Source organism: Canis aureus, chromosome 26 (assembly GCF_053574225.1).
Source record: "Canis aureus isolate CA01 chromosome 26, VMU_Caureus_v.1.0, whole genome shotgun sequence".
Taxonomy (NCBI): Eukaryota; Metazoa; Chordata; class Mammalia; order Carnivora; family Canidae; genus Canis; species Canis aureus.
In genome coordinates, this window is record NC_135636.1 from 31,115,149 (window position 1) to 31,139,601 (window position 24,453).

Consider the following 24,453-nt stretch of genomic DNA (forward strand, 5'->3'; position numbering starts at 1 on the left):
TCCTGCCTCCCCTCCTTTTCCTCCACCAGCCGATTTCTCCTTCCTCTTCCCCCCACCCCCGCATCCAAACCCCCCCCCCCATCCTGTTTCTCCGCCTCCTCCTGCTCTTGACACTCAGTTGACACCAGGTCTGCTTCTTAATTTCTATCCCACCTCCTTCACGGTGGGGAATACCGCGGTATGCCTTCTCACCTGAGACGTGGCTTCACCCTGATCCAGGTGTGTCCAGGTGTGTGAGTGCCCCCTCCACCCTCAGGTGTTTCCTCCAGGTGGTTCCACAGAGCCACATGGAGCAGGGCCACTTAGCAAGTTCTCCACAAAGGCTTCTTTAGACATTCCCACCACTCCCGGGCAAGGCACCACCTCCCCTGTTTGCCCTGACGGTCCCCTCACCTAGTCCATAGGCACCAGGTAGGACAATAAGTGGACTTGTCATTGGTGCATTCCTGACCTCATGGAGCACGCAGTATAGGGGGGAGATGGGCCACTGTAGATTCATCACAAACAAGCTGGTGGTGTATAGCACAGGGCAAGGGCCAGAGCAGGCCTTCCCAGCTCCTGGACCTCAGAGTCCCCATTTGGTCTAGTCTGATGCAACAGATGACAGAGTCCTTCCAGCTCTGATGCCTCCATTTCTTGTAGGGTGGTCCTTTTGTGGCACAGAGATGCTATAGAGTTCTCAGAAATGGTTTGCCTTCTCTGTGTTTCAGTTTCTTGTGGCTGACTGCATTTTCCAAAGAGAGGCACAGCAACATACAGCCCACCCCAATCACCCTTTTTACGGTGTGGCATTGACACTCTTCCAGTTGAGCAAGGGGATCTATATCCCCTCCCCTTGAACCTGAGTAGGCCTTTGTGACTGCCTCAACCAATAGAGAGTGGCAAAAGTGATGCTGTAACTTCTAAGGTTAGCCCATAAAAAGCTACTCAGTGCTCTCCTGAGCTCACACTCTCTTTCTCTCTTAATCCACTCACCTTGGAACCCAGGCCCCATGTTGGGAGGAAGCCCAGGCCTCACAGAGAGGTTAGTAAAGGTATTCCAGTCAACAACTCCAGCTCTGGTCCCTGCTAACCACCGGACATGTGAGAGAGTGGACCTTCAGATGATTCAGCCCCCAGCTTTGGCACTGTCCCAGATGATGCCAAGTAGAGCAGAAATGAGCTGTCCCAAACTGCAAAATAAATATTGTTGTTTTAAGCCACTAAGTTTTGGGTTAGTTTGTTACACAGCAATGGATAACTGGAATGCTTGTCCAAGGTCACACAGCTTGGAAGCGACAGAGCTGAGACTGATTGGAACCCAGGGACATCCAGTTTCAAAGTCTGTTGTGCTGCACTGATGGGCGATGTTCAGCTCACACACACAGTGTATAGCAGTGTATGCTATCTAAAGCTCCACTCAAGGAACACCTGGGTGGCTCAGCAATTGAGCATCTGCCTTTCACTTAGGATGTGATATCAGGGATCAAGTCCTGCATGGGGCTCCCTGCGAGAAGCCTGCTTCTCCCTCTGCCTATGCCTCTACCATTCTCTCTGTGTCTTTCATGAATAATTAAATAAAATCTTTTTTTAAAAAATTACAAAAATATAAAGCTCTACTCAAGAAGGAATGAAGCATACAATGATTATAAGAATTTTATATCAGATTGTAAGAAATGATGCCAATTACTCAGTGGAAAAACAGGTAATTTCCTCCCATTCAAGCTGCTAAATTGACCACCATGATGAAAACTGAATGAAGACTAAATCCTGGAAAGCTTCAAAGAGGAGGTGATTTTTTTTTAAACTAAAGGGTGTTTTTTCTTTTTTCATTATACAAATCATGAAAGAAACAAACCACTGGCTGAGGGAGAATTAGAGGAATTAGTAGGGGACCCTGCTTTATTTTATTTTATTTTTTTTAATTTTTTTTTAATTTATTTATGATAGTCACAGAGAGAGAGAGAGAGAGGCAGAGACACAGGCAGAGGGAGAAGCAGGCTCCATGCACCGGGAGCCCGACGTGGGATTCGATCCCGGGTCTCCAGGATCACGCCCTGGGCCAAAGGCAGGCGCCAAACCGCTGCGCCACCCAGGGATCCCGGGACCCTGCTTTAAATAGTATAGTCAGGGAGGCCTCACTGAGGAGGTGGCATTTAAACTGAGTTATTAAAAATAAATAAACTGAGGGTTTTTTTAAAGCCCTATAAAATTAAAATAAATAAACTGAGTTATTCAGGGGCACCCGGTTGCCTCAGTCAGTAAAGCATGCAACATGTAATCTCAGGGTTTTGTGAGTTCAAGTCCCACATTGAGCATGGAGCCCACTTAAAAATTAAAATGTTTTAAATATTTTTTTAATATGTATACATACAAATTGAGTTATTCAAAGACCCAAAGTAGAGATACCTGCGTGGCTCAGTGATTGAGCGTCTGCCTTTGGCTCAGGTCATGGTCCCAGGGTCCTGGGATCGAGTTCCGCATCGGGCTCCCCATGGGGAGCCTGCTTCTCCTTCTGCCTCTTTCTGTGTATCTCTCATGAATAAATATAAATAAAATCTTAAAAAAAAAAAAAAGAGTAAGAGAATTTCAGGCAGAGGGAACAGCGAGGGCAAATCTCTGAGGCAGAATAAGCTTGATAGATGTTGAAGGAAGTGAGAAGGTCGGTGTGACTGGGACTCGATGAGTGATGGAAAGTTAAAGGACAAGTTAAAGCTGGAGTGAAGCCAAGGCATGCCCTGGGCAGGGGCTTTATTCTTGATGCAGCAACAAGCAATTGGAGCCTCCAAGCAGGGGCATGACATAATCTAATTTGTGAGTGGGTTTTGGGTTTTTTTTTTAATTTGTATTTTAAACAGATCACTCTATTTGGTCTGGAGTCCTGAAGAGTCATCAGCATTCAAGCATATTTAAATCCTCGCGACCAGGTGAGGTCTTATTGGGAGAGCATCTATAGAGAAAAGAGAAACTGGTCCACAAGCAGGAAGTTAAGAAGTCCTGATTCTGGAAAGTGACTTAAAGAGGAAAAGCTACCAACAGGAGACTGAGAGAGAGCACCCAGTAAGGTAGGAGAGAATACACAGCGATGTGTTACAGGGAGGTCAGGAGGCTGAATGAAGTGGGAGGCATCCCTGGGTCAGGGGTCTGGCAGTGGAGACGCTGCAGGAAGAGGAGGGCAGAGAAGTGCCCCCTGCCTAGCACCACTAGGAGACTGGGGTGGTGAGGACAGAAGTCAAAGGGAGTGCACTGAAGAGTGAGCAGGCTGTGGAGGTGGAGTGCAGAAAAAAGAGAAATGGAGCAGTTGGGATGGGGACCATCCTGTGGAGAGAGAGGGAGAGAGACAGAGAAGGAGACAAAGAGGGATCAAGAGATGAGGGCTTGGCTTTTGAAGGGAGCAGGGGACTTACCTCCATCATCCTGGAGGAAGGATGGAAGGCATGGAGGAGGGGGTACCTGGGTGGCTCAGTGGTTGAGCTTCTGCCTTCAGCTCAGGGTGTGATCCCGGGGTCCTGGGATCAAGTCCCACATCGGGCTCCCTGCAGGGAACCTGCTCCTCCCTCTGCTTATGTCTCTGCCTCTGTCTCTGTGTGTCTCTCATGAATAAATACAATCTTTAAAAAAAAGGTGGGGGAGAGGGGGAGCCATGGAGGAGATGTAGGGGCTTCTGTCTGGAGGGTGAGGGGGCTGCTGCTGATGGCTTCTGTTTTCTCAGGTGAGAGTGAGGAGACCAAGGAGGGCAAAGACTTCAAATCTCAGAGAACAGAACTTAGATTTCCCAGGACATGGGGGGAGGTGAAGCCAGTCCACCCAGTAGGCATGGGGTGTTTTCTAGAAAGGACTCTAGTCAAGTGTATTTCATACAGCTGAAACTGTGAGGTGCCTAGGATTTTATGTCCTCTTTCCATCTACCAGAGGGGCAGAAACATTTCCCATGCATTTATAAACTCTTTGCAAGCATCACTTTTAATACTTAGAAATAATCCACGGAATGGATGTTCCAAGAATCACTTAACCTTTCCCCTTTTTATTGGACATTCAAATTGTTTCCTGGCAATAATATTGGGAGTTCTGAGAGAGGCGGCGTGTGGTCTGGAAAAGAAAGGAGAAGGCGAGCTTTGAGCCAGAGCTGGGATGTCTGGCACTCTGGCGCCTAGAATCCCATCATGGGAGCTTTTAGGGGCCCTATTATTGGATTGGTGTTCCTGACAGGTCATATTCTGGGTTTTCCTGGACACAAGAACAAAGAATGAGACAGCAAAGCAAATCTCACTGGCTTCTTAAAGTGCCCAGTGGTTCAGGTCTTGAGCCTGAGGGAAATAAGTTTGGAAAAAGGGCCAGGTATGTATGACCCCTGAACCGTTTACAGTTCAAACACATATTGCAACAGCCCTGTTTGAGGTGGCAACAGGGCCATTTATTTGCCTGTTTTCCCCATAATACAAGGCTTTTCTGCATCCCACCCTTCCTGGAGGGGGCATCGCCCTAAGAGACCTGGACTTAGAATATCTGGGACTCAGGTCCTCAACACAAAGCTCAGCAGAGAGGGTGTCTTTCAGCTGTGTGAGAATGAGGCAGGCCTCCAGAGACAAGGGGTCCACCCACCCAGCAGAGGCCAGGAGACCACTTGGTGGATGTATTCTCCAGCGGGCACTGGCCTAGGTGGAGACTGCTTGTTCTGGGATTAGCTGAAGCCCCTTCCAACTTGAGGATCTGTGATTTGACAACACAGCATTCACTGAATCCTACTTTGTTTTGAGTCAGGGACAGAAAAGTATCCTCCCAACACACCCCCGTGGACGAAGTGCCTACTGTGTGCCAAACACTGGACTTCCCGTGCGTGATCTCACATACTGTCACAACAGGCCAGTGAGGAGAGAGTCATCACCCCATCTGAGAGAGGGGAAACAAGCCAGGGCAGAAAAGGATGTCTTCTCTCTGCCTCCCAGCCTCGGGCTTCCCCTGTAGAATGGAGTGATTGATGGAGAATCCCACGGCATTGCCTTTTCCTGTAGCATCTGTACCCGATAAAGAAAGGTTCCTAATGGTGGGCTCCAGGCTCCAGGTGGTACCTGGTAGCTGTGGTGAGAGTAGTCCAAGAGCCAAGAAGTTCAGTGTCCTCCATTTCTTTGGACTGGTGGGGGCCGAGCTGGAGGTCAGAGGGTAACAAGGTCTTGTTTGTGTATATTTATGGGATTTGAGTTTCTGATGGACAATAATCCCTGCCAGGCTTCCCAGCTGGAACGGGAGTGGGCATAAGGCCAAGGCCAGACGCCCTCTGGGCAGGTATAAGAGCTGGGGAGGAGCGCCTGGAGCCTGGCTGGGGCAGAGGTGCCAGCCACTGCCAGGGGACCAGGGTGCAAAGCTAAAGCTGCTTCGGACAGACTGCCAGGTGGAAGAGTTGGTTCTGGAAGTGGCTGTCTCTGGAGAGCCTGGGAGATACGGTAAGGAACCATCTGGCTGGACAGGCTGGGGGAGGTTGCCAGAAGCCAAAGCTGTGCAATGCAAGAACATTTTTCCCATTCCTGCCTTTTTCTTCCCCATTGAGCTACTTCTTCTCCCTACTAAGTGACCAAGAGACCATCTGTCCAGAGGAGCCCAGGTGGAGACTGAGTGGGTATTTAAGTGTCAGGTATTTAAGTCCTGAATTTCTCAGAGGTGGTATTGGGAGAATAGCAATAAGCACTATCATTTCCCCAACACTCACTGAACACCAGGCACTGTGGGTTATCTCATCGAATTGATAGCAGAAGAATGGAGGCTGGACTTAGCATCCTAGTTCTTCAGGCATTATCCTTTTTTTAAAAAAAAAAAGATTTATTTATTTGAGAGAGAGCATGTGCACAAATAGGGGGAGGGGCAGAGGGTAAGAATCTTCAGGCAGATTCCCAGCTGAGTGGGGAGCCCAATGTGGGGTTCCATCCACGAGCCATGAAATCATGACCTGAGCTGAAACCAAGAGCTGGACGCCTAACTGACTGAGCCATCCAGGCATCCCAGGCATTCTCTTCTTTCACTCTTACAACAGCCCTATTAGGTGGTTGTTAGTATTTTACAGAAGAGGAGGCTGAAGCACAGAGATGTTAAGTAACTTGCCCAGTGTCACATAGCAAGGAAGTGGTATAATCAGGATTTGAACTCCCTGACTCCAGAGCTTGTACTTATTTTTTATTTTTAAGATTTTATTTATTTATTTGAGAGAGAAAGAGAGGGCATGCACACAAGCAGGGCAGGGGCAGAGAGAGAAGCAGATTCTGGGCTAAGCAAGACTTAGGACTTGATCCGGGGACTCCAGATTGTGATCTGAGCTGAAGGCAGACACACAACCAACTGAGCCACCTAGGAAACCCAGAGCCTGTGCTTGTAACCACTGTGTTATACTAGTGTGGCTGTGATAAGTTTCTTCCACTCTCAGAATGGTAATTTCCTTATCTGTAATTTAAGGTCATAAAACTTGGTGCTCAGAAATATATTACCCAAAGATTCCCTAAAGATAAATTGAGATGGGTCAGCTTTAAGCCCTGGGAAGCCTTGTTGGAAACATTATCAAGAATTATGGGGGCACCTGTGTGGCTCAGTCGGTTAAGCATCTGACTTTGGCTCAGGTCATGGTCTCAGGGTCCTGGGATTGAGCCTCATGTCAGGCTCCCCACTCGGGGAAATCTGCTGTCTCTCTCCTTCCCCTCCTTGTGCTCTCTCTCTCTCTCTCTCTCTCTCAAATAAATAGATAAAATCTTAAAAAAGAGAAAGAAAGGAAGGAAGGAAGGAAGGAAGGAAGGAAGAAAAAGAAAGAAAGAAAGAAAGAAAGAAAGAAAGAAAGAAAGAAAGAAAGAAAGAAAGAAAGAAAGAAAGAAAGAAAGAAAACGAACTATGAGGGGGTGATTGCCTGGCTCAGTCAGTGGAACATGCAACACTTGATTTTGGAATCATGAGATAGAGCCCCATGTTGGGTATAAATATTACTTAAAAAAAAAAAAAGAACTATGTGTATGGCCCCACCTTTTTAAAGATTTTATTTATTTATTTGAAAGAAAGGCAGAGCTAGAGAGAGCAGGAGCTGGGGGGAGGGGCAGAGGGAGAGAGAAACAGGCTCCTCATTGAGCTGAAGGCAGATACTTACCTGGCTGAGCCACCCAGGCACCCTGTGTATGACATTTGATCCAGCATTCAACTTTTGAAATTTATCATAAAGGATATAATCAGATTTACGAACAGGGAATTTCATTACAATTTTGCTTATAATCACAGAGAATTAGGAACACACAAAATGTCCAACAGTTGAGGAATAAATGATACATCCTATGAGGAAAACAATATGTAGCCATTAGAAATAACATGTTCAAAGGGTGCTGAATGTCACTGGAGAATTCTCATTTTTAAGTGGAAAGGTACTTTTTAAAACTATACATAAAAGTATATGTGTGTATATATATATGATAAATGAAAAAAACTGGAAAAATATACTTAAGGGTTGAGAGTTTATCTCTGAGGGATGAAATTATGAATATTTTTGTATCTTTATTCTTTTCTAGATTTCTCAAAAAATTTTTTTTGATTTCTCAAAATTTCTATCATATACATGCCTTTTTAAATTAAAAAAAGGAAGATTATTTTTTTTAAATGGAGCTGTTGTTTATTTGTTGTTCTTTTGGTTTAGTCTTGGCTCCTTTCAAAATTCTGTTATAATACACTTGCTGGCTTTGAGAGGGAACTGAATTGCCGGCAGTGAGTACTGTGAGGGCCTCTGAGACTCTGAGATGATCTGGTCTAACATGTTTCATGTGGAAAAACTGAAGCCCAAGGGTACAAGGGACTTATCCAAGGTCAGAGAGAGAACCAGAGGCTCCAGATCCCCAGCCTGGAGCTCAGGCATCTGCCCAAAGGGCCAGAATCCCTAGGCCAAGCTGCCAGAAGGGCAGGGAGATGGAAAGGAATCACAGCTAGAATTTACTATGTATGAATAATATGTGTTAGTTGCTAACTCCAGGTGAGGCCTTGAATGCTGAGGGTAGCTGACCTCACAGACCTACCCAGGGATGATTAGTCTTGGGAGTGACAGGAGAGAGAGCAAAGGGCAGCTGGGTGGCCTGGCACTAGCAGGGTGTGCCCCAGGCCTCTCCCTGTCATCTCTAGGCCTCACCAGCAGTGCTTCCTCCCCTGGGAGGGCTGAGGACTCTCACTGACAGCCGCCGGGCTCAGACAGAATGAAAGGTCTCCGTTGGCGTTACACTCGGCTGGTAAGGGGCCCAACTTGGGCTGGGGGACAAGCCAGCAAAGGTGGAGTAGGCTAGATCTCTGGTGGGGGGGGGGGGGCTAGGATTGGACATAGATGGGTGATTTGTTCCCCTTCCAAGTCCCTCTCCAGCTGACCTGGAGTTCAAGAGTTCAGGAACCTGGGGCCTTGCCCCCTTACCCCTTGGTCCTGAGACCCTGTGGAGCACAGATGCCTGTCTCCAGCCAGATGGAGCTCCATCCAGAAGCCCCACTCAGCTAGAACCCCCTTCTTAGGCTTGAACCTGGAGAATAGGAAAGAAATGTCCTCATCATTTCTCATTCTCTAGGAGGCCTCTCCTTATGAAAAGTCTCCAAGTCATTGTGTACAGGCACGTGTACACACACATACACACCCTCAATCATACATTCTGGTACAGACTGGAAGCTCAACTGAATGAAGGCATAAACCAACACACATCCACCTGACACACACACACACACACACACATATTTATACAATCCCAAATCACATTCATAAACACGTTGACAGGCAAACACACAAAGTTACTCACCACCTTCTCACATTGATTTTGCCAACACAAGTCTATTTGAAGCTGACACACACCTTCACATGGACGATCACACATCTAACACAAACCTGCATGTGCCTTCTCAGCTGCTTCACACTTGTCTCCCTTGACTGACAGAAGCCTCTGGCCCTCATTTTCTTTCTTTGTAAAATAAGGATAGTAAGGAGCATGTTCTTAGGATTCTTGGGAAAATTCAGGGAGGTCATGCACAGCAAGCGCTCAGCCAGGCCTGGTTAAGAGTGTGCTGATCAGCATTGGCCACTATGGGTGTTGGTATTGTTATGATTATTGATATTATTATCATTGTTTCAAGTACAGATGCACACAGTTGCATCTCTCAGGGCTGGGCCAGGCTGCCACCTGCCCTTCTCTTCTGCCCCTGAGCTTAGAACTTGATCCTTGGCACCCACTCTGGATCTATAGCAGGCAGGCAGACAAACCACAGAGTCCATGGCCACATCTGATGGGCATGGGTACCTGTGACTTCCAGCTGGCAGGGGCCAGGGTGGTCTTGTTGGTCAGGGCACCAGCCTCCCCTGGCTGGACTGGTGGTTGCAGGGGTCTGAGTGGGGGTGATGAGGCAGCCCAGGCTCTTGTGCTCTGGAGACATGGGAACTGGTGTCTCCTTGAGCCTCGACTCACCAGGCCTCTTTGTATCTTCATAGCCCAGTCAGGTGGAAGATGCTTTATCTGTAGAGAAGGGTGAGGATGAGGAAAAGGAAGAGGAAGAGGAAGAGAAGACAGCCCCAGCTCCAGCCTCAGTCTCAGCTCCTGCTCCTGAAGATCCTGTGGAGCCCCAGCTGGCAGAAGCCAGCCAGGTTCTCGGACCCTCGGAGATTAGGCAGGTTGGAGCAGTGCCAGGAGCCTAAGGGTCCCCCGCTCCTTCCCTACCCCAGCCAGGTCCAGGGACACCCTAGGCTCATTCCTCCTACATCCCAAACCTATGGTGGCAGTGGAAGGATGAAGTAGGGAGGAATAGGGGTAGGGATTCAGCACCTCATCTATTCTCCAGCCTCTAGGGACCAAGGTTATCAAGGGGAAAGAGTCCTGAGGGAGACCTGACCTTGATTCAAATCCTGGCTCTGCTGCTTACTCCTGGTGTGGACTCTAGACAAGTTGCTTCACCTCCCTGAGCCTTGTTTTCCTCAACTGTAAAATGGGACTAACAATCCCTCTCTCTGAGGGCTCCTAACTGGCCCTTGGAAACAGTAAACTCCTCTGCCACCCATAAAGCACCATGCCTGGGTGAGTGCGGCCTATTCAACCTCATTCTTTGTGGCACCCTGAGGTCAGAGTGGAAGGAACAAGGGATGGGGTGGGGGGACAAGGATCATTCGCTCACCTCCAGCCCTATTCCTAGCTCAGCCTCCACCTCCCCCCAAGAGTCACTGGACATCTCTGGAGCCTGGCCTTCCGAACATCGAGAGATGGCTTCAGCCTGCGGAGCTTGTACAGGCAGATGGAAGGCCGCAGCGGGCCGGTGCTGCTGGTGCTAAAGGACCAGGATGGTCAGGTGAGCTGGGCCACAGCCCCAACCTGAGGCTCTGGGGGTGCCTGACCACGCAGCAGCGGGCCCTGCCCCAGGGCAGCCTCAGGGACAAGAGGCAGAGGCCATAGCCTGTCACTTATAATGGATGCTGAGGATGACATTGAAACCATCCCCCCTCAGAGTCATTCCTTCCTTCCTTCCCTAATTCATCCATTCGACACTTGTATACATACTATGCATCTTCCATGTGCCAGCTTCGATGTGGACAAGAGCCAGGTCAGACAGAAGGGGTTCCAGCCCTCTGGGAGCTAGAGGCCTAATAGGGAGGTGGGGCCTGAGGGGAAGCAAATAGTCAACTGGGAAGACAATTTATGTGGGGCAACTACACCTTAATGATCCATTTGTGCTTTGAAATCCCCCTGCTGGTGGGAGAACGGATGGATCTGAGAGACTAAGAGTGAAAGCCAGCCAGTGAGGAGGCAGCCCCGGGAAGCGCCCACCTTTTACAGCAGGGACCTTGGGAGAGCGCTGTCTCAAATCCATGTGGTCTCGCCAATGGGGCCCAGGCTCTCTGGACAGGGGCCAGCTAGCTTCAACTGCTCTTCCATGAGAGGAATGTGTTAGAGCTGGGAGAGATCTCAAGGGTCCCTGAGGACCCTCATGTGGACAGGAGCTCCCTCCATCTTCAAGATGCTGATCAAGGACCGTCCTCCTCAAGGTCGGGGAGCTCACTTCTTCAGGATGGAGTCCCTTCCTTGGCAGAGTGTTGCTGACTATAAGGATGTTACTCTTTATATTAGGCCAAAACCTACTCCCCAGGGCTGCCTCCCAGTGATCCTGCCTCTGCCCCACCACACTCTGTAAAAGAGGGAAAACCTGCAGCCACCAACTACCCCACAGCGAGAGAATGGCTGAGGGAAATATGGTTCTGCTACATAGTGAAATATTGCCAAAGGCTGCTAAGAAAAATGATGTAGAGCCACAGCTATTAAAAGTGTTAAGTTTTTGTTTTTATTTATTTAAGACTTTATTTTTCTTTTCTTCTTTTTTTTTTTTAATTTATTTATTCATGATAGTCACACGGAGAGAGAGAGAGGCAGAGACACAGGTAGAGGGAGAAGCAGGCTCCAAGCACGGGGAGCCCGATATGGGTTTCAATCCCAGGTCTCCAGGATCGCGCCCTGGGCCAAAGGCAGGCGCCAAACCGCTGCACCACCCAGGGATTCCTATTTTTATTTTCTTAAGTAATCTCTATACCCAGCTTGGGGCTTGAGCTCACAACCCAAGATCAAGAGTTGCAAGTTCCACTGATTGAGCGAGCCAGGTGCCCCAGCTCTTGTTTTTAGAGTAAGATATGAATGGTACTCTTGGGCCAATGGAGAAAATGTTTTAAGAACTGGATATTAGGGCAGTCTTGGTGGCCCAGCAGTTTAATGCCACCTTCAGCCCAGGGCACGATCCTAGAAACCTGGGATCAAGTCCCATGTCAGGCTCCCTGCATGGAGCCTGCTTCTCCCTCTGCCTGTCTCTGCCTCTCTCTCTCTCTGTGTCTGTCATGAATAAATAAATAAATAAAATCTTAAAGAAAAAAAGAACTGGATATTAGATATTATGGAATTGCTGTTAATTTTCTGAGGTGAGATGGTCGAATTGTGATAGTACGTGAGAAAATCCCCATTCTTAGGAGTTGAACTATTTAGGGGTAAAAGGGTTGTAATATCTGCAAATTATTTTCCAACAGAACAGCAAAAAATAGAAGAAGAGAGAAAGTAAATATGGTGAACACATTTACAGTTTTGAGTCTACACGGAGGTTATCTGTACCATGCTTTTACTTTTCTGTATGTTTGAACTTTTAAAAAGAAAAGTGAAGGGAGGAAGCAGCTTACAAAACAGATGTACAGGGCACCTGGCTGGCTCAGTTGGAAGAGCATGCAACTCTTGATCTCAGGGTCGTGAGTTTGAGCCCCATCTTGGGTGTAGAGATTACTTAAATAAGTAAAACTTGAAGAAAAAAAAAAACCCACAAACCCAGGTGTACTATAGGATCTGGTTTTCTGTGTAAGAATATATACACTGGCATTAAAGATGCTGGAAAGAAATGCACAAATATGTTAAGAAGAGTTACCCTGGGGAACAGAGGGGGAATTGCAAAGGGTTTAGTGTTTCTTTCTTCTTGTCTATAACTTCTAATACCTTTCTACAAGGATTACTTTTACAAAAGAAGTATATTTAAGAAAAAGTAGGAGGACACCAGCAAGAGTTCTTCCTTGGGGAGTGTCAAGGGAAAGGACACACATTGATGGGCCTATGCAGCCCTCCCTATGCCCCAGGTCTGTCCCAGACCCCCCGGGGTGCCCCTCTAGGTGAGTCTGTATTACTAAGCCTGGAGAGCAGGTTTGCCAGAGGATATCCACTCCCTTCCAGCTACAACAGCAAGTTCTTCTATTTCCAGATGTTCGGGGCCTTCTCCTCTTCAGCTATTCGACTCAGCAAAAGCTTCTATGGTACTGGAGAGACCTTCCTCTTCTCCTTCGCCCCACAGCTAAAGGTGATATTCCCAACCTTCTAGGGAGGGGGGAGGAGGGCTATACCAAAGATCCTGAGGTCCCAGTGGCCCCTAGCTCTATTCCCCATGTTGGGGTGCCTCATATCCCTCCATCTTTCCACAGAGGGAATATGTCAGGGCAGTGGTGGGCAGCACATCCCCGTTGGCCGGCCCATCTTCATTTCTTTTTTTTTTTTTTTAGGATTTTATTTATTTATTCATGAGGGACACAGAGAGAGAGAGACAGAGACATAGGGAGAGGGAGAAGCAGACTCCTCGTGGGGAACCCGATGTGGGACTCGATCCCAGGACCCCATGATCACAACCTGAGCCAAAAGCAGACACTCAACCACTGAGCCACCCCGGCGCCCCCATCTTCATTTCTTAAAATGCTCAGTAGGTTCCTGGCAACTACAGACTGGCTTGTAAAGGAAGAGGGGTATGGCTCACCTGATGCAGGCTGTACAGACAAGAAGTCTGTCCAAGTGCCAATAGATCTGTGGGTGTACAGGTAGGAAAATAAAGACAGACACATCCAGTGACTTCAGCCTTATGAAGTATGGGCTGAGGTCATCAGCTAAGAGTGAGGTCAGAGCAGACAATGTTAAGGGTTGAGCAGAGAGAAGGTATCAAATCATCATGGGAGTGGAGAGGTAGGCCTATCAGAGAAACAGAAGGACAGGGTCACCTGGAGGTCTGTCTAAAGGCAAGCCAGTCCCCTGGGCACGCGTGTCCCTCCAGCTACATTTGGCTCCTTGAGTTCAGGCATGGGAGAGAGTGACTGGGGCTTTTGCCAAGCTGGTTGGACAGAGGGACAGAGGGGAGCGGAGGTTGACGTCTGCATCGGTAGGGAAGGGGAGCTGGGGAGGCTGGAGGACAATGAAATGAAGATGATAACAACAGTTGAGAGGTGGCTTTGAGGTCAGAGACTTGCAATAACGACACCCATTGAGCAATGTGTTGGATTATAAGATATGAGACAGGGACATTGGAAACAGACTGGTAAAGACAGATTCCTGGGTGTGAACACAGGAGACAGTGGCTGGGGTGGGGGTAAGAACACCCCTGGATTGGAAAAGGAAAGGATGGGGGGCACCTGGGTGGCTCAGTGGTTGAGCATCTGCCTTTTGCTCAGGTCATGATCCCAGGGTCCTGGGATCGAGTTCCTCATCATCCTCCCTGCATGGAGCCTGCTTCTCCCTCTGCCTGTGTCTCTCCCTCTCTCTGTGTGTCTCTCATAAATAAATAAGTAAAATCTTTAAAAAAAAAAAAAAGGAAAAGGAAAAGATGATGGCAGGCAGGGGATGGGTCCGTGTGGGTGGCAAAATTCACCAAGGACAGTGGCAGGAATTAGGAAGGAGGGAAGGATGGTGAGCCAGAGCTCAACACTCTAATGCATGGTGATTGGTGACAGGGAGATGGGTGGGTGACAGAGACAAGACAGTGGGGGAGTCAGATGGTGCTTGCTGCCAGAGAGCAGGGCTTTTGAAGGAGGGAGGGGAATAGTCCCCAGCATCTCTCATCTAAAGCTTTTCCATCTCAGAGCTATTTATTGAATAAAACGACCGAGCACTTGGCACGAAGCACACTACTTTTACGACTCATAAAAATAGTAGCAGCTAACTGTACTAGTTGACCACCCGCCAGGCACTATTCTGAGACTTCCACAAATTAGCGCATTTAATCATGACAACATTCCTATGAGGTACATACTATTATCAGCCCCATCTTACAGTTGAGGAGGCGGAAGCACAGAGAAGTTAAGTAACTTGCTTAACCTCACACAGCTAGTCAGCGGGGAGGATGAGATGCAGAAACAGGCCCCGGCGCTTGAACTTGGCCGCAGCACTACACTACCTCTCTAAATGACAGATGGAGATGCTCTTGGGCTCCCAGAAGAGAGATGATCACAGTATAGAGCTATAAGTGCTGTGGAAGCAACCCCAAGGAGGAGCACCTATATGAAAAGGGGTGAGATGATCAAAGGAGACTTCCTAGAGGAGGAGCTTGTTGAGTTGGGTCTTGATGGACAAACAAGATCACCAGGTGATGAAGGGCGTAGGGAGCAGTCTTCTTGGGGCGTGTGCAAAGGTGGAGTAATTGAAAAGAAGACAATGCCCATTCAGGAACCCAAGAGACATATATCCAACTACTACCCTGTTTCCACTTGGACTGCAAGCATGGCATTTTAAGCCTCCCAGGTCCCAACCTGAGCTCCTGACTTTCCCCCACAAAATCTGCCCGTCCTGCCATTTTCTGCAATGAAGTTAATGGCACCTCCAACTTTCCTACCACTGAGACCAAAAAATGTTGGGGTCTTTTTTTTTTTTTTAATTTTTATTTATTTATGATAGTCACAGAGAGAGAGAGAGAGGCAGAGACATAGGCAGAGGGAGAAGCAGGCTCCATGCACTGGGAGCCCGACGTGGGATTCGATCCCGGGTCTCCAGGATCGCGCCCTGGGCCAAAGGCAGGCGCTAAACCGCTGCGCCACCCAGGGATCCCAATGTTGGGGTCTTTAACTCCTCTCCATCACACCCCACACCTGAGTTGTCAATGAGCCCCGATGACTCTGCCCTTTGTCTATATCCAGAAGTCACCACTTCTCACCATGTCCTTTGCTGTCACTTGGTTCAAGCCACCATTGCTACTTGTCCTTGTTCCTGCTGTAACCGCCTAATAGGTCTCCCTGCTTACACTCAGTCATCACAATAGCAGGTGTTCCTCTTAAAAGGTAAGTCAGGGATGCCTGGGTGGCTCAGCGATTGAGCATCTGCCTTTGGCTCAGGGCATGATCCTGGAGTCCTGGGATCCAGTCCCGCATCGGGCTCCCTGCATGGAGCCTGCCTCTCCCTCTGCCTGTGTCTCTGCCTTTCTCTCTGTGTGTGTCTCTCATAAATAAATGAATAAATAAACAAAATCTTTAAAAATAAATAAATAAATAAAAGGTAAGTCAGAGCATGTCACTTCTTGGCTCCAAGCTGCCAATGGCTTCCTTTCTTGGAGAAAAGCCAGTATTTTTTTTTTTTTTTTAAGATTTTATTTATTTGAGAGAGAGCACAAGCAAGGAGAGACAGAAGCAGACACCCCACTGAGCAAGGAGCCCCACATGGGACTCCATTCCAGGACCCTATATCATGACCTGAGTCAAAGGCAGATATCCAACTGCTGCTAAGCCACCTAGGCACTAGGCCAGTCTTTATTTTTTTTTAATCAAAAAAAAATTTATTATTAATGAGAGAGAGAGAGAGAGAGGCAGAGACACAGGCAGAGGGAGAAGCAGGCTCCATGCAGGGAGCCTGACGTGGGACTCAATCCCTTGACTCCAGGATCAGGACCTGAGCCGAAGACAGGTGCTAAACCGCTGAGCCACCTAGGCCGCCCCAGGCAGTCTTTATAATAACCTACAAGGCCCAGGGTACCTCTGTGGCTCAGTTGGTTAAGGATTTGCCTTGGGCTCCAGTCATGATCTTGGGGTCCTGAGATCCTGCCCCATGTCGGGCTCCCAGTTCAGAAGGGAGCTTGCTTCACCCTCTCTTCACCCACTCCTGCCCGCCTCCGCCTCCCAGCTGATGCCATCTCTGATAAAAAAAATCTTTTAAAAAATATAATAATCTACAAGGCCCTACATCTTCCGAATCTCTCTTATGTTGTTTCTTGATATTTTTCCTTTCCCTCACTCTCCTCTAGCTACAATGAGCTCTGAGCCAGTCCTGAAACATGCAGGCCTGCGTCTGCCTCAGGGCCTTTGCATATACTGTTCTGCCTCAAATGCCTTCCACTGGATCCCATGGCTCAGGTCTCACCTCCTTTAGGATTCTTTTTTAAAGATTTTATTTATTTATTCATGAGAGACACAGAGAGAGAGACAGAGACAGAGACACAGGCAGAGGGAGAAGCAGGCTCCATGCAGGGAGCCTGACATGGGACTTGATTCTGGGTCCCCAGGATCAGGCCCTGGGCTAAAGGCGGTGCTACCGCTGGGCCACCGATTCTATTCAAATGTCATCATCTCAGAGAGGCCATCTGTGACCAACTAATTTACATTGACAACATTCCATTCTTTGGGAATCCTTTTTGTCCTTCTCTACTTTTTTATACTTAGCACTTATCACCTCCTAACATACTATTTAACTTATCCACCTCCACCTTCTAGAATGGGAATCCCATGAAGGCAGGAATTTTTGTCTGTTAAATTCACCATTCTACCCAGTACATAAAACAGTGACTGGTACTAAATGCTAAAAAAAAAAAAAAAAAAAAAAAGTTGAATGAAATGAATTATTTTTACAGGGGCTGTCTTCCCAACTTCCTGTTATGGAATCTTTTTTTTTTTTTTTTTTTTTTTTTAATTGAGTGATCTTTGCCTATCTTTGGTCTCTTGGCACGTCTTGTGTTCTTCAGAAATTACCAATTTCTCCTTGAGGGCGATTCCAAACAGTGCTATGAACAGAGTCTCTGTAGCAGCAACGTTTATCTTACTCCCTCAAGTTTGAAGGTCACATTCTTCAAGGAAAGTAGAGAAGGAATTGAATGGCTCTGTCTTTTCATGGTCACTTGTTAATATTATCTCATCTCTTCTGAGCCCAGGACTAATTTTGTATTAGTCTATTTTCTTGCTAAAAACCCCATGGTTGGGACGCCTGGGTGGCTCAGCGGTTTGGCGCCTGCCTTTGGCTCAGGGTGTGATCCTGGGGTCCTGGGATTGAGTCCCGCATCGGGCTCCCTGAGTGGAGCCTGCTTCTCCCTCTGCCTGTGTCTCTGCCTCTCTCTGTATGTCTCTCATGAATAAATGGATAAAATCTTAAAAAAAAAAAAAAAAAAAACATGGTTGCTCACAGCATTTTTTTTTTTTTAAGATTTTATTTATTTATTCACGAGGGACACAAAGAGAGAGGCAGAGACATAGGCAGAGGGAGAAGCAAGCTCCTCGCAGGGACCCAATGCGGGACTCAGTCCCCGGACCCTGGGATCATGACCTGAGCCAAATGCAGATGCCCAATCACTGAGCACCCAGGTGTCCCCATAGCATTTTTTTTAAACAACTAATTATGGGCAATAATGCTATACTCTTGTAGCCCTCTAAAATAATGCAATTATGCTATACTCTTGTAGCCCTCTAAAAATATTTTTTATTAGCTGAATGACTCTTGAATAATTTATTCATTCAACAGACATCTATATTATGTCTTGGGAATATTGCTGGGAACCAACACAGCCCCCAGAGCTTACATGTTAGAGGCACAGGCAGTGAAGTGCTGGCATATGAACACAGTTCTCAAAGAGTGGAAATGCTGAGGAAAAGAAACAAGGCCTAGGAGGAAGGGCTACTTTAAACAGGGTGATCCAGGACGCTTCTCTGGGATGACATTCAGGCTGAAAGATGAGAAGTGGGCCATTTCCGGATCTGCGGGGAAGGGTATTCTCAGTAGAGGGATCAGCTACTGTGAAGGTCCTAAAGTGGAACTAGCTTTGGGTGTCCCAAGCATAACAAGGCCAGTGTAGCGAAGTGGTCAAGGAGGGAGAGAAGAGGTCAGAGGAAAGCAGGGGTCAGAGCAGGTCACACTGCAGTGTGAGGAGGGGCTGTGGGCAGGTAGGTGACAGGGGAAGCAGGAATGCATAAGGAGGCTGTGAGCAAGCGAGGAGTGAGTGTGGTGGGGACTGGGTGAGCACAAGTGGAGATGGACAGGGCAGGAATGAAGGTAGTCTGAGAGTCTCTTTGGGGTGGAGCCACAAGATTTGCTAAGGACCAGAGTATGAGGCAGCACAGGGAAATGGGCATGCTCCAGCGAGAGATGAGGAAACAGCTTGTGGCAGAATCAGGGTCCAGCTCCTGACCTGGACCTTCTCCGCTCTCCAGCTTTGGAAGCAGGATGCTGCGGAGAGTTCTGGTCTACTTCTAGAACATGGGGGGCTTTGGGGTTGTGGGAATTCAGACTAGAAAGCAAGAGGAGGTAAACTCGGGGAGGACAGAAGAAATTTCCAGAATCAGGAGCCAGGGTACTTCCTGATAGTGGGGCTTGGAGCTGGATGTTTCCTTCCCTCCACCACACTGCCACCCAGTGGTGTGGAGTCAGGCTGCAAGGGCATGACACACCCGGTAACCCAGCTTTTTCTGTCATCCCAGGTCTTTAAGTGGACAGGAAGCAATTCTTTCTTTGTGAAAGGAGACTTGGATTCACTGATGATGGGCAGTGGCAGGTGCGTGGCTCCGCCCTCCCCAAGTCTGGAGTCGGGGTAGTCTGTGTCTGGTCTCTCTCCCATCCGGAAATGCTGGGCTAGGCTGCCCCAGATGAGGCTGGTGGTAAACTTCCAGGCTTCTCCCTTCAACATCAGCAGCGACAGGAGGGGGGTGGAGTGAGGGGTGGGGGTGAGGGAGGGGGGCGGGGGGTTATCCTCCAAAGTGTTTAGGTTGATGACAGCTTTGTCTGAATGTATGTGATTTGGAGAACAGCATTCCTCCACATGGTTGTCTGAGGCAAGTCAAGGGATGGGAGGCTAGATCAGGAAACCGCTCACTGGAGGAAGGCCAGGCATCTGCCCAGGAACCTGGTGCAAGTGTGTGCGCGCACGCGCGCCTGTGTGTTAGGAAGAAAAAGTTAGCCTTACTCCTGGTGAAACCTCCACATTCAGGCAGAATAAATCTTATCTTGAAGGCAAAGATGAAAGCAGTACCAGGCAAGTTCCTTGCCCTCCCAGCTGTCTGAAGAGCCTCTACTGAGTCAGTGTGGCACAGAACACACCAGCCATTGCTGATTTGCAGTAACCCACTTCCCAGCCCGAGCCTGGTTTGCCATCAAATGAGGGGATTAGAGTGGATGCTTTCTGAAGTAGTTTTTGGGCTGAGTCCATGCCTGAAGATTCACTCCTTCGGTTAAGCATTGCCATCTTTAAAATGTTCCACATGTTCTAAAACTGGATTGTGGTGATGGTTGCACCAATGTATATATTTATTGAAATCACTTAACTATAAAAAAAAGTGCTCCAAATCCTATGGGGGAACAACATGTGGAGTTCCCAATAATCTGGATAAATTGGTTTAAAGGAAGATTAAACAGACAAAACTGAGCTGTGGTTATGGTGAAGCCAAAGGCTGGTGGTGTAGACCTGGAAGGTCAACATCCAGGAGTTCAGTCATGCCAAGATTTTCCTCTTCTCTTTAGTGGCCAATTTGGGCTGTGGTTGGATGAAGACTTGTATCATGGGGGAAGCCACCCCTGTGCAACTTTCAACAATGAGGTGCTGGCCCGGCAGGAGCAGTTCTGCATCAAGGAGCTGGAGGCCTGGATCCTGAGCTGATGTCCCCATGGTGGGCAGCTTCCTAAAGCAACAAATGCTCAGACCTGCTCATGAATGCCATCTAGACCCTCTTTAGAGAGCGCTGCCCATTTTCTCCAAAATCTAGAAGACTGGCTGTGACCATACCTCTCTGTGGCCTGGGGACCCAAGACGGGCATGGAAGCAAATAATGTTCTCCTGGAGAGGTGACTCTGAAGGAGTGAAAGGTATTCACACCTCATCTGAGCAGCACAAAGTCCCTGATGAAATTTCTTTTTATTTATTTATTTTTTAAAGTAAGCTTCATGCCAGCATAGGATTTTGAACAAAGGACCCTGAGATCAAGAGTCACATGCTTCACTGAGCAAGCCAGGCACCCCCTGAAACTTCTTTTTAGGAATTATACAACTAATACATGTTTATTGTAGAAAAAACAAAAGACTTAAAAAAAATTAAAATTGCCTAAAATTCAACCACCCCCAAAACATTAACATTTTCATTTTCATATATACCTTTCCAGATAATTTTCCACGGAGATGTGTGTGTGTATCTTATAAAAATGGGATTCTATTCTGTATGTTTTATTTATTTTTTTAATTTTTATTTATTTATGATAGTCACAGAGAGAGAGAGAGAGAGAGGCAGAGACATAGGCAGAGGGAGAAGCAGGCTCCATGCAGCGGGAGCCCGACGTGGGATTCGATCCCCGGTCTCCAGGATCGCGCCCTGGGCCAAAGGCAGGCGCTAAACCGCTGTGCCACCCAGGGATCCCTATTCTGTATGTTTTAGAAATCATTTTAACTTAATACTATCAAACCACAGACACCTGGACTCAACTGGTGAAACTAATAGACTTCAGTAGCATCTTTTCTTTTCTAGTACATTGAACACTTCTTGTCTGCCACCAGTGTGCTGGGTGCTTACAAATTTCTAATTTCACAAGGAAGATATGAAAGCAGCAAATGAACAATATGCCTATTTTGATAAAGAAGTTGAATCTCTGTAGGTGGGGTCGGACCCAGGGCAGGTTAAAAAGGAGGAAAGAGATGTTTCCTGACACAAGAGCTCAGGAAATGAATAAACATCCATATCCCTTCCTGTGACAATGCTTGCCTCCTGCCAGAAAACCAAGTAAGTCCTGCTAAATATCATCTCCTCTCCTGCAAACTGAATATAGAGTGGACATAGTCAGAAACATCTGGTAGATTCCTAGAAACATTTCCTTTGCACAAAAGGGTCCTGATTAGGCACACAAGTGTGAGAGGACATCAATAAGGAAAAGACTTTTGGTTTCAAGATGGAGATACATTCATGAAGCTTTATTGCAGCTGTTTCCCTCGCCCAAATGAAGTAACCAACCATTTAAACTCGCAGTTCTACTTACATTCTCAAGGTGAAAATAGTTCAGTAACTCTAGAGGTTAAGTTGTTAAAAATCTCAGTTTTTATACAAATAGCGAAGGTGTTTCTTAAGAAAAATTTAACCTTGTAAATGGTACATGTTTCTGATCATTAAAACAGTTGCAAAGAGCATAAAGTGCAGCTGACTTATATGTAAAGGATGCAAACAAAGTAGATTCAAGTTCTTTCTTAGCACAATGACACAATATTGAAATCATAAAATTCCAGAGTAAACCACAATGATTTAAAGATAGGAGTTACAGAAATAAAAACAGTATTAGCAGAAAAACATTACATTCTTGACCTTGGGTCTGGGTACACTAAGTCTTAGCCCTCTAGCTCCCCCCACTGAATGTTTTAGAGGAAGCTTGGCCAACACAGATATGACCTGTACCATGGCTGACTTCATTCGTGCTTCTAGGAGCACATGTGGACACATCTCACCCACATAGAATTATAGTGGAAGTGGGACGGGTTTTAATTATCCTCCTATGAATTAGGGTCAACTCCTGATCATCTACTGGGGGATGGAGGAGGGTGATGGTGGTAATACAGAATGGCAGACACTCCTAATACTTTTCAGCCTAGTATCAACAGAACAGAACCTGGTTACATAGTGGAAGGTAGCAGCACTCCTAAGACTGGATAACTGCTGCTGTGGTCTGAGTTCCTTCCTTCCTCCCAATTGCTCTTGCCCAGAGTCAGGGCTGGGTCCCCAATCCTGGCCTGCCATGGAGGCTTTTGTAAGGGAGTATCAAAGCTTAGGATGTAAAGGGCTTATGACTCCCATTCTCCACTGCCCTGCATCTACAGGATCCTTTGGCTGCCACCAGCTTTGGCTCTAACTCCAGACTTTATTCTTGGTAAAGTTCTATAGAACAGGCAATTAATTGTAGGTATATGGAGGTGGGGGTGGGTGCCCTTTGCACCGAATTGCTCAACCACAGTGGTGCCTACTCCACTGCAAGGTAAAGAACAAGCGTGGGGGAATACTGGGCTACAAAGGGTGACTCAGAATTGTAGGGATAATCACTCATTTCATCTCAGCAAGCTCCATCTTTGCGCTAAAACCCATAAAATGCACACTGAACAAGCAAAAACAAAATCCCAGCTCTGAATAGCCCCAAGAATGGCTTCTGTGACAACCTCTGATCAATTTACAAGGGAAATTCAGACAGAAGGTTGGAAGGGGGCCTTCTCCAGGCCAAACCAGTGATAGTGACAAAGACCTCAGGATATGGGAAGCAAGTATTCAGGAGAAAGAAACTGCCCAGGTCTGGGGCTGCAACTGACCCAGAGAACAGCCTGGCTTGGGGGATTCCTTTGCCACAGAGGGTAGAGGTCCCTTCAGAGGCAGACTTATGTCCCACTTCAGGGGAGACCAGAGCCCTCAGATCTTTTCAATAAATTAATTAGGCCTCTCATTCAGGAGTTGAAGGTCCTCATTTCCTACCATTTAGTCCAACTAGCTAAAAGGGTAAGAAAAGGCCTTTCACTAACATTTCGATCACTTAAGAAGAATTGTCCTCAAAAAAAAAAAAAAAAAAAATTAAAAAAAAAAAGGAAGAATTGTCCTCAAATTTGAAGTGATGGCTACGTCCCTCAAGAGGCTAAGATTTTATGTTTTGTTCTTAACCATAGCTGTTTATGATAGTCCCAATTTTAAATTCCAATGTGCACCTTCTCTCATTTCCAAACTTAAAAAAAAAAAAACACAACAATCATATGTCATAAGAGTTCAGAGTACATAAAAAAACTTTTTTTGTTATTGTAAGAAAATAAGACTACTAGAAGAGAAAGACTTTAGTTACGGTTAAAATGGGTAACACTTTCCATAGCATGTATAGCAAGATTTGTCTAATGCCTTTCATTTCTTTGGATAAAAATACTTGAGCATATGTGTTACATTCAAAATACAAAAAGCACTAGTTATCACTAAAATTTGTAGAACTCCACGACCAAATTCCCTACACTAGTTAATACTGTTGGGGGACAGGGAAGAGAGCTTTATGTAAACAAATGGTTGCAAACATTCACATTGAGTCATCCTGAAAAAGCCGGAGTTTAAATTTGGACCTTTCTCGGAAGTGATCTGGGCTCTGGGCTGAATCCATGTTATTCCACTCCGCTTTTCGAGGTGTTATAAGTGGGGCCACCACATCACCATCCTGTTAAGAAAAGAAAAACCAGGAACAAAGAAAAGCCAGTTTTCATAATTCTGAATGAAATCCTCAGGTGCACAAATCCTTGTCTTGCAGACAGATTGCTTCTAGATTGCTTCTAGACTCTTGGGAAACCCCAAATTATATATATGCTCTGTGCTTGGATCAAATTAGGAACACCACAGTTCTACATAGGAAAAGCTATCAGACCTACTCTTTTTTTTTTTTTTTTAAGATTTTATTTATTTATTTATTTATTTATTTATTTATTTATTTATTTATTTATTCATTCATTCATGAGAGATACAGGAAGAGAGAGAGAGAGGCAGAGACACAGGCAGAGGGAGAAGCAGGCTCCATGCAGGGAGCCCGATGCAGGACTCGATCCCGGGACTCCAGGATCACGACCTGGGCTGAAGGCCAGCGCTAAACCGCTGAGCCACCCAGGGATCCCAGATCTACTCTTTTCAAAGATGGCCAGAAGTAGCACGCTCACTGCTCAGTTCTGACCCTCTCCCTTCATACACTTTCAGAAAACACAACTCTATTTTTCTATTTTTGAAAATACCAATTATTTTTTTGACAAATTTATTTATTCATAATAGACACAGAGAGAGGGACTCATATTTGGAAGACCCTTCTAGTTCAAAGACATCATTTGCCTTTAAACTCCTCTCTATTTCTATCGAGCACACTTATTTCTACCCATTCTAATTTCAACTCTAGCGAATTTCATAAATACAAACTTGAATGTCACTCTCCTGCTTAAAACACTTCAATGGCTTCCATTGCCCTAG

The 24,453-nt window shown here is 46.7% G+C and overlaps 2 protein-coding genes across 10 annotated transcripts in view; one reads left to right on the top strand and one right to left on the bottom strand.

Moving 5' to 3' along the window:
• Positions 1-74: 74 nt before the first annotated feature.
• On the top strand, positions 75-21,586 carry TLDC2 (TBC/LysM-associated domain containing 2). Of its 8 annotated transcripts, none has more exons than XM_077873063.1 (9): positions 75-229; positions 2,838-3,044; positions 4,189-5,420; positions 8,110-8,213; positions 9,446-9,625; positions 10,141-10,293; positions 12,724-12,819; positions 18,944-19,017; positions 19,980-21,586. In XM_077873063.1, exons 4-9 carry the CDS (start codon positions 8,181-8,183, stop codon positions 20,113-20,115), a joined length of 672 nt encoding a protein of 223 aa, XP_077729189.1. In that variant the 5' UTR covers positions 75-229; positions 2,838-3,044; positions 4,189-5,420; positions 8,110-8,180; the 3' UTR covers positions 20,116-21,586. The 8 variants fall into 8 exon arrangements, with proteins under 8 accessions (XP_077729189.1, XP_077729196.1, XP_077729191.1 ...); XM_077873065.1 differs by having other exon boundaries at positions 121-219; XM_077873064.1 differs by lacking the exon at positions 75-229 and having other exon boundaries at positions 1,938-3,044; positions 4,189-4,317; positions 4,741-5,420.
• SAMHD1 (SAM and HD domain containing deoxynucleoside triphosphate triphosphohydrolase 1) overlaps positions 21,399-24,453 on the bottom strand; it is a 56,697-nt gene continuing 53,642 nt past the window's right edge. For both annotated transcript variants that reach the window (XM_077873034.1, XM_077873035.1), the window contains exon 16: positions 21,399-23,662. In XM_077873034.1, the coding sequence (XP_077729160.1) occupies positions 23,528-23,662 (135 nt within the window). In that variant the 3' untranslated portion in view covers positions 21,399-23,527. The remainder of the gene's footprint in view (positions 23,663-24,453) is intronic.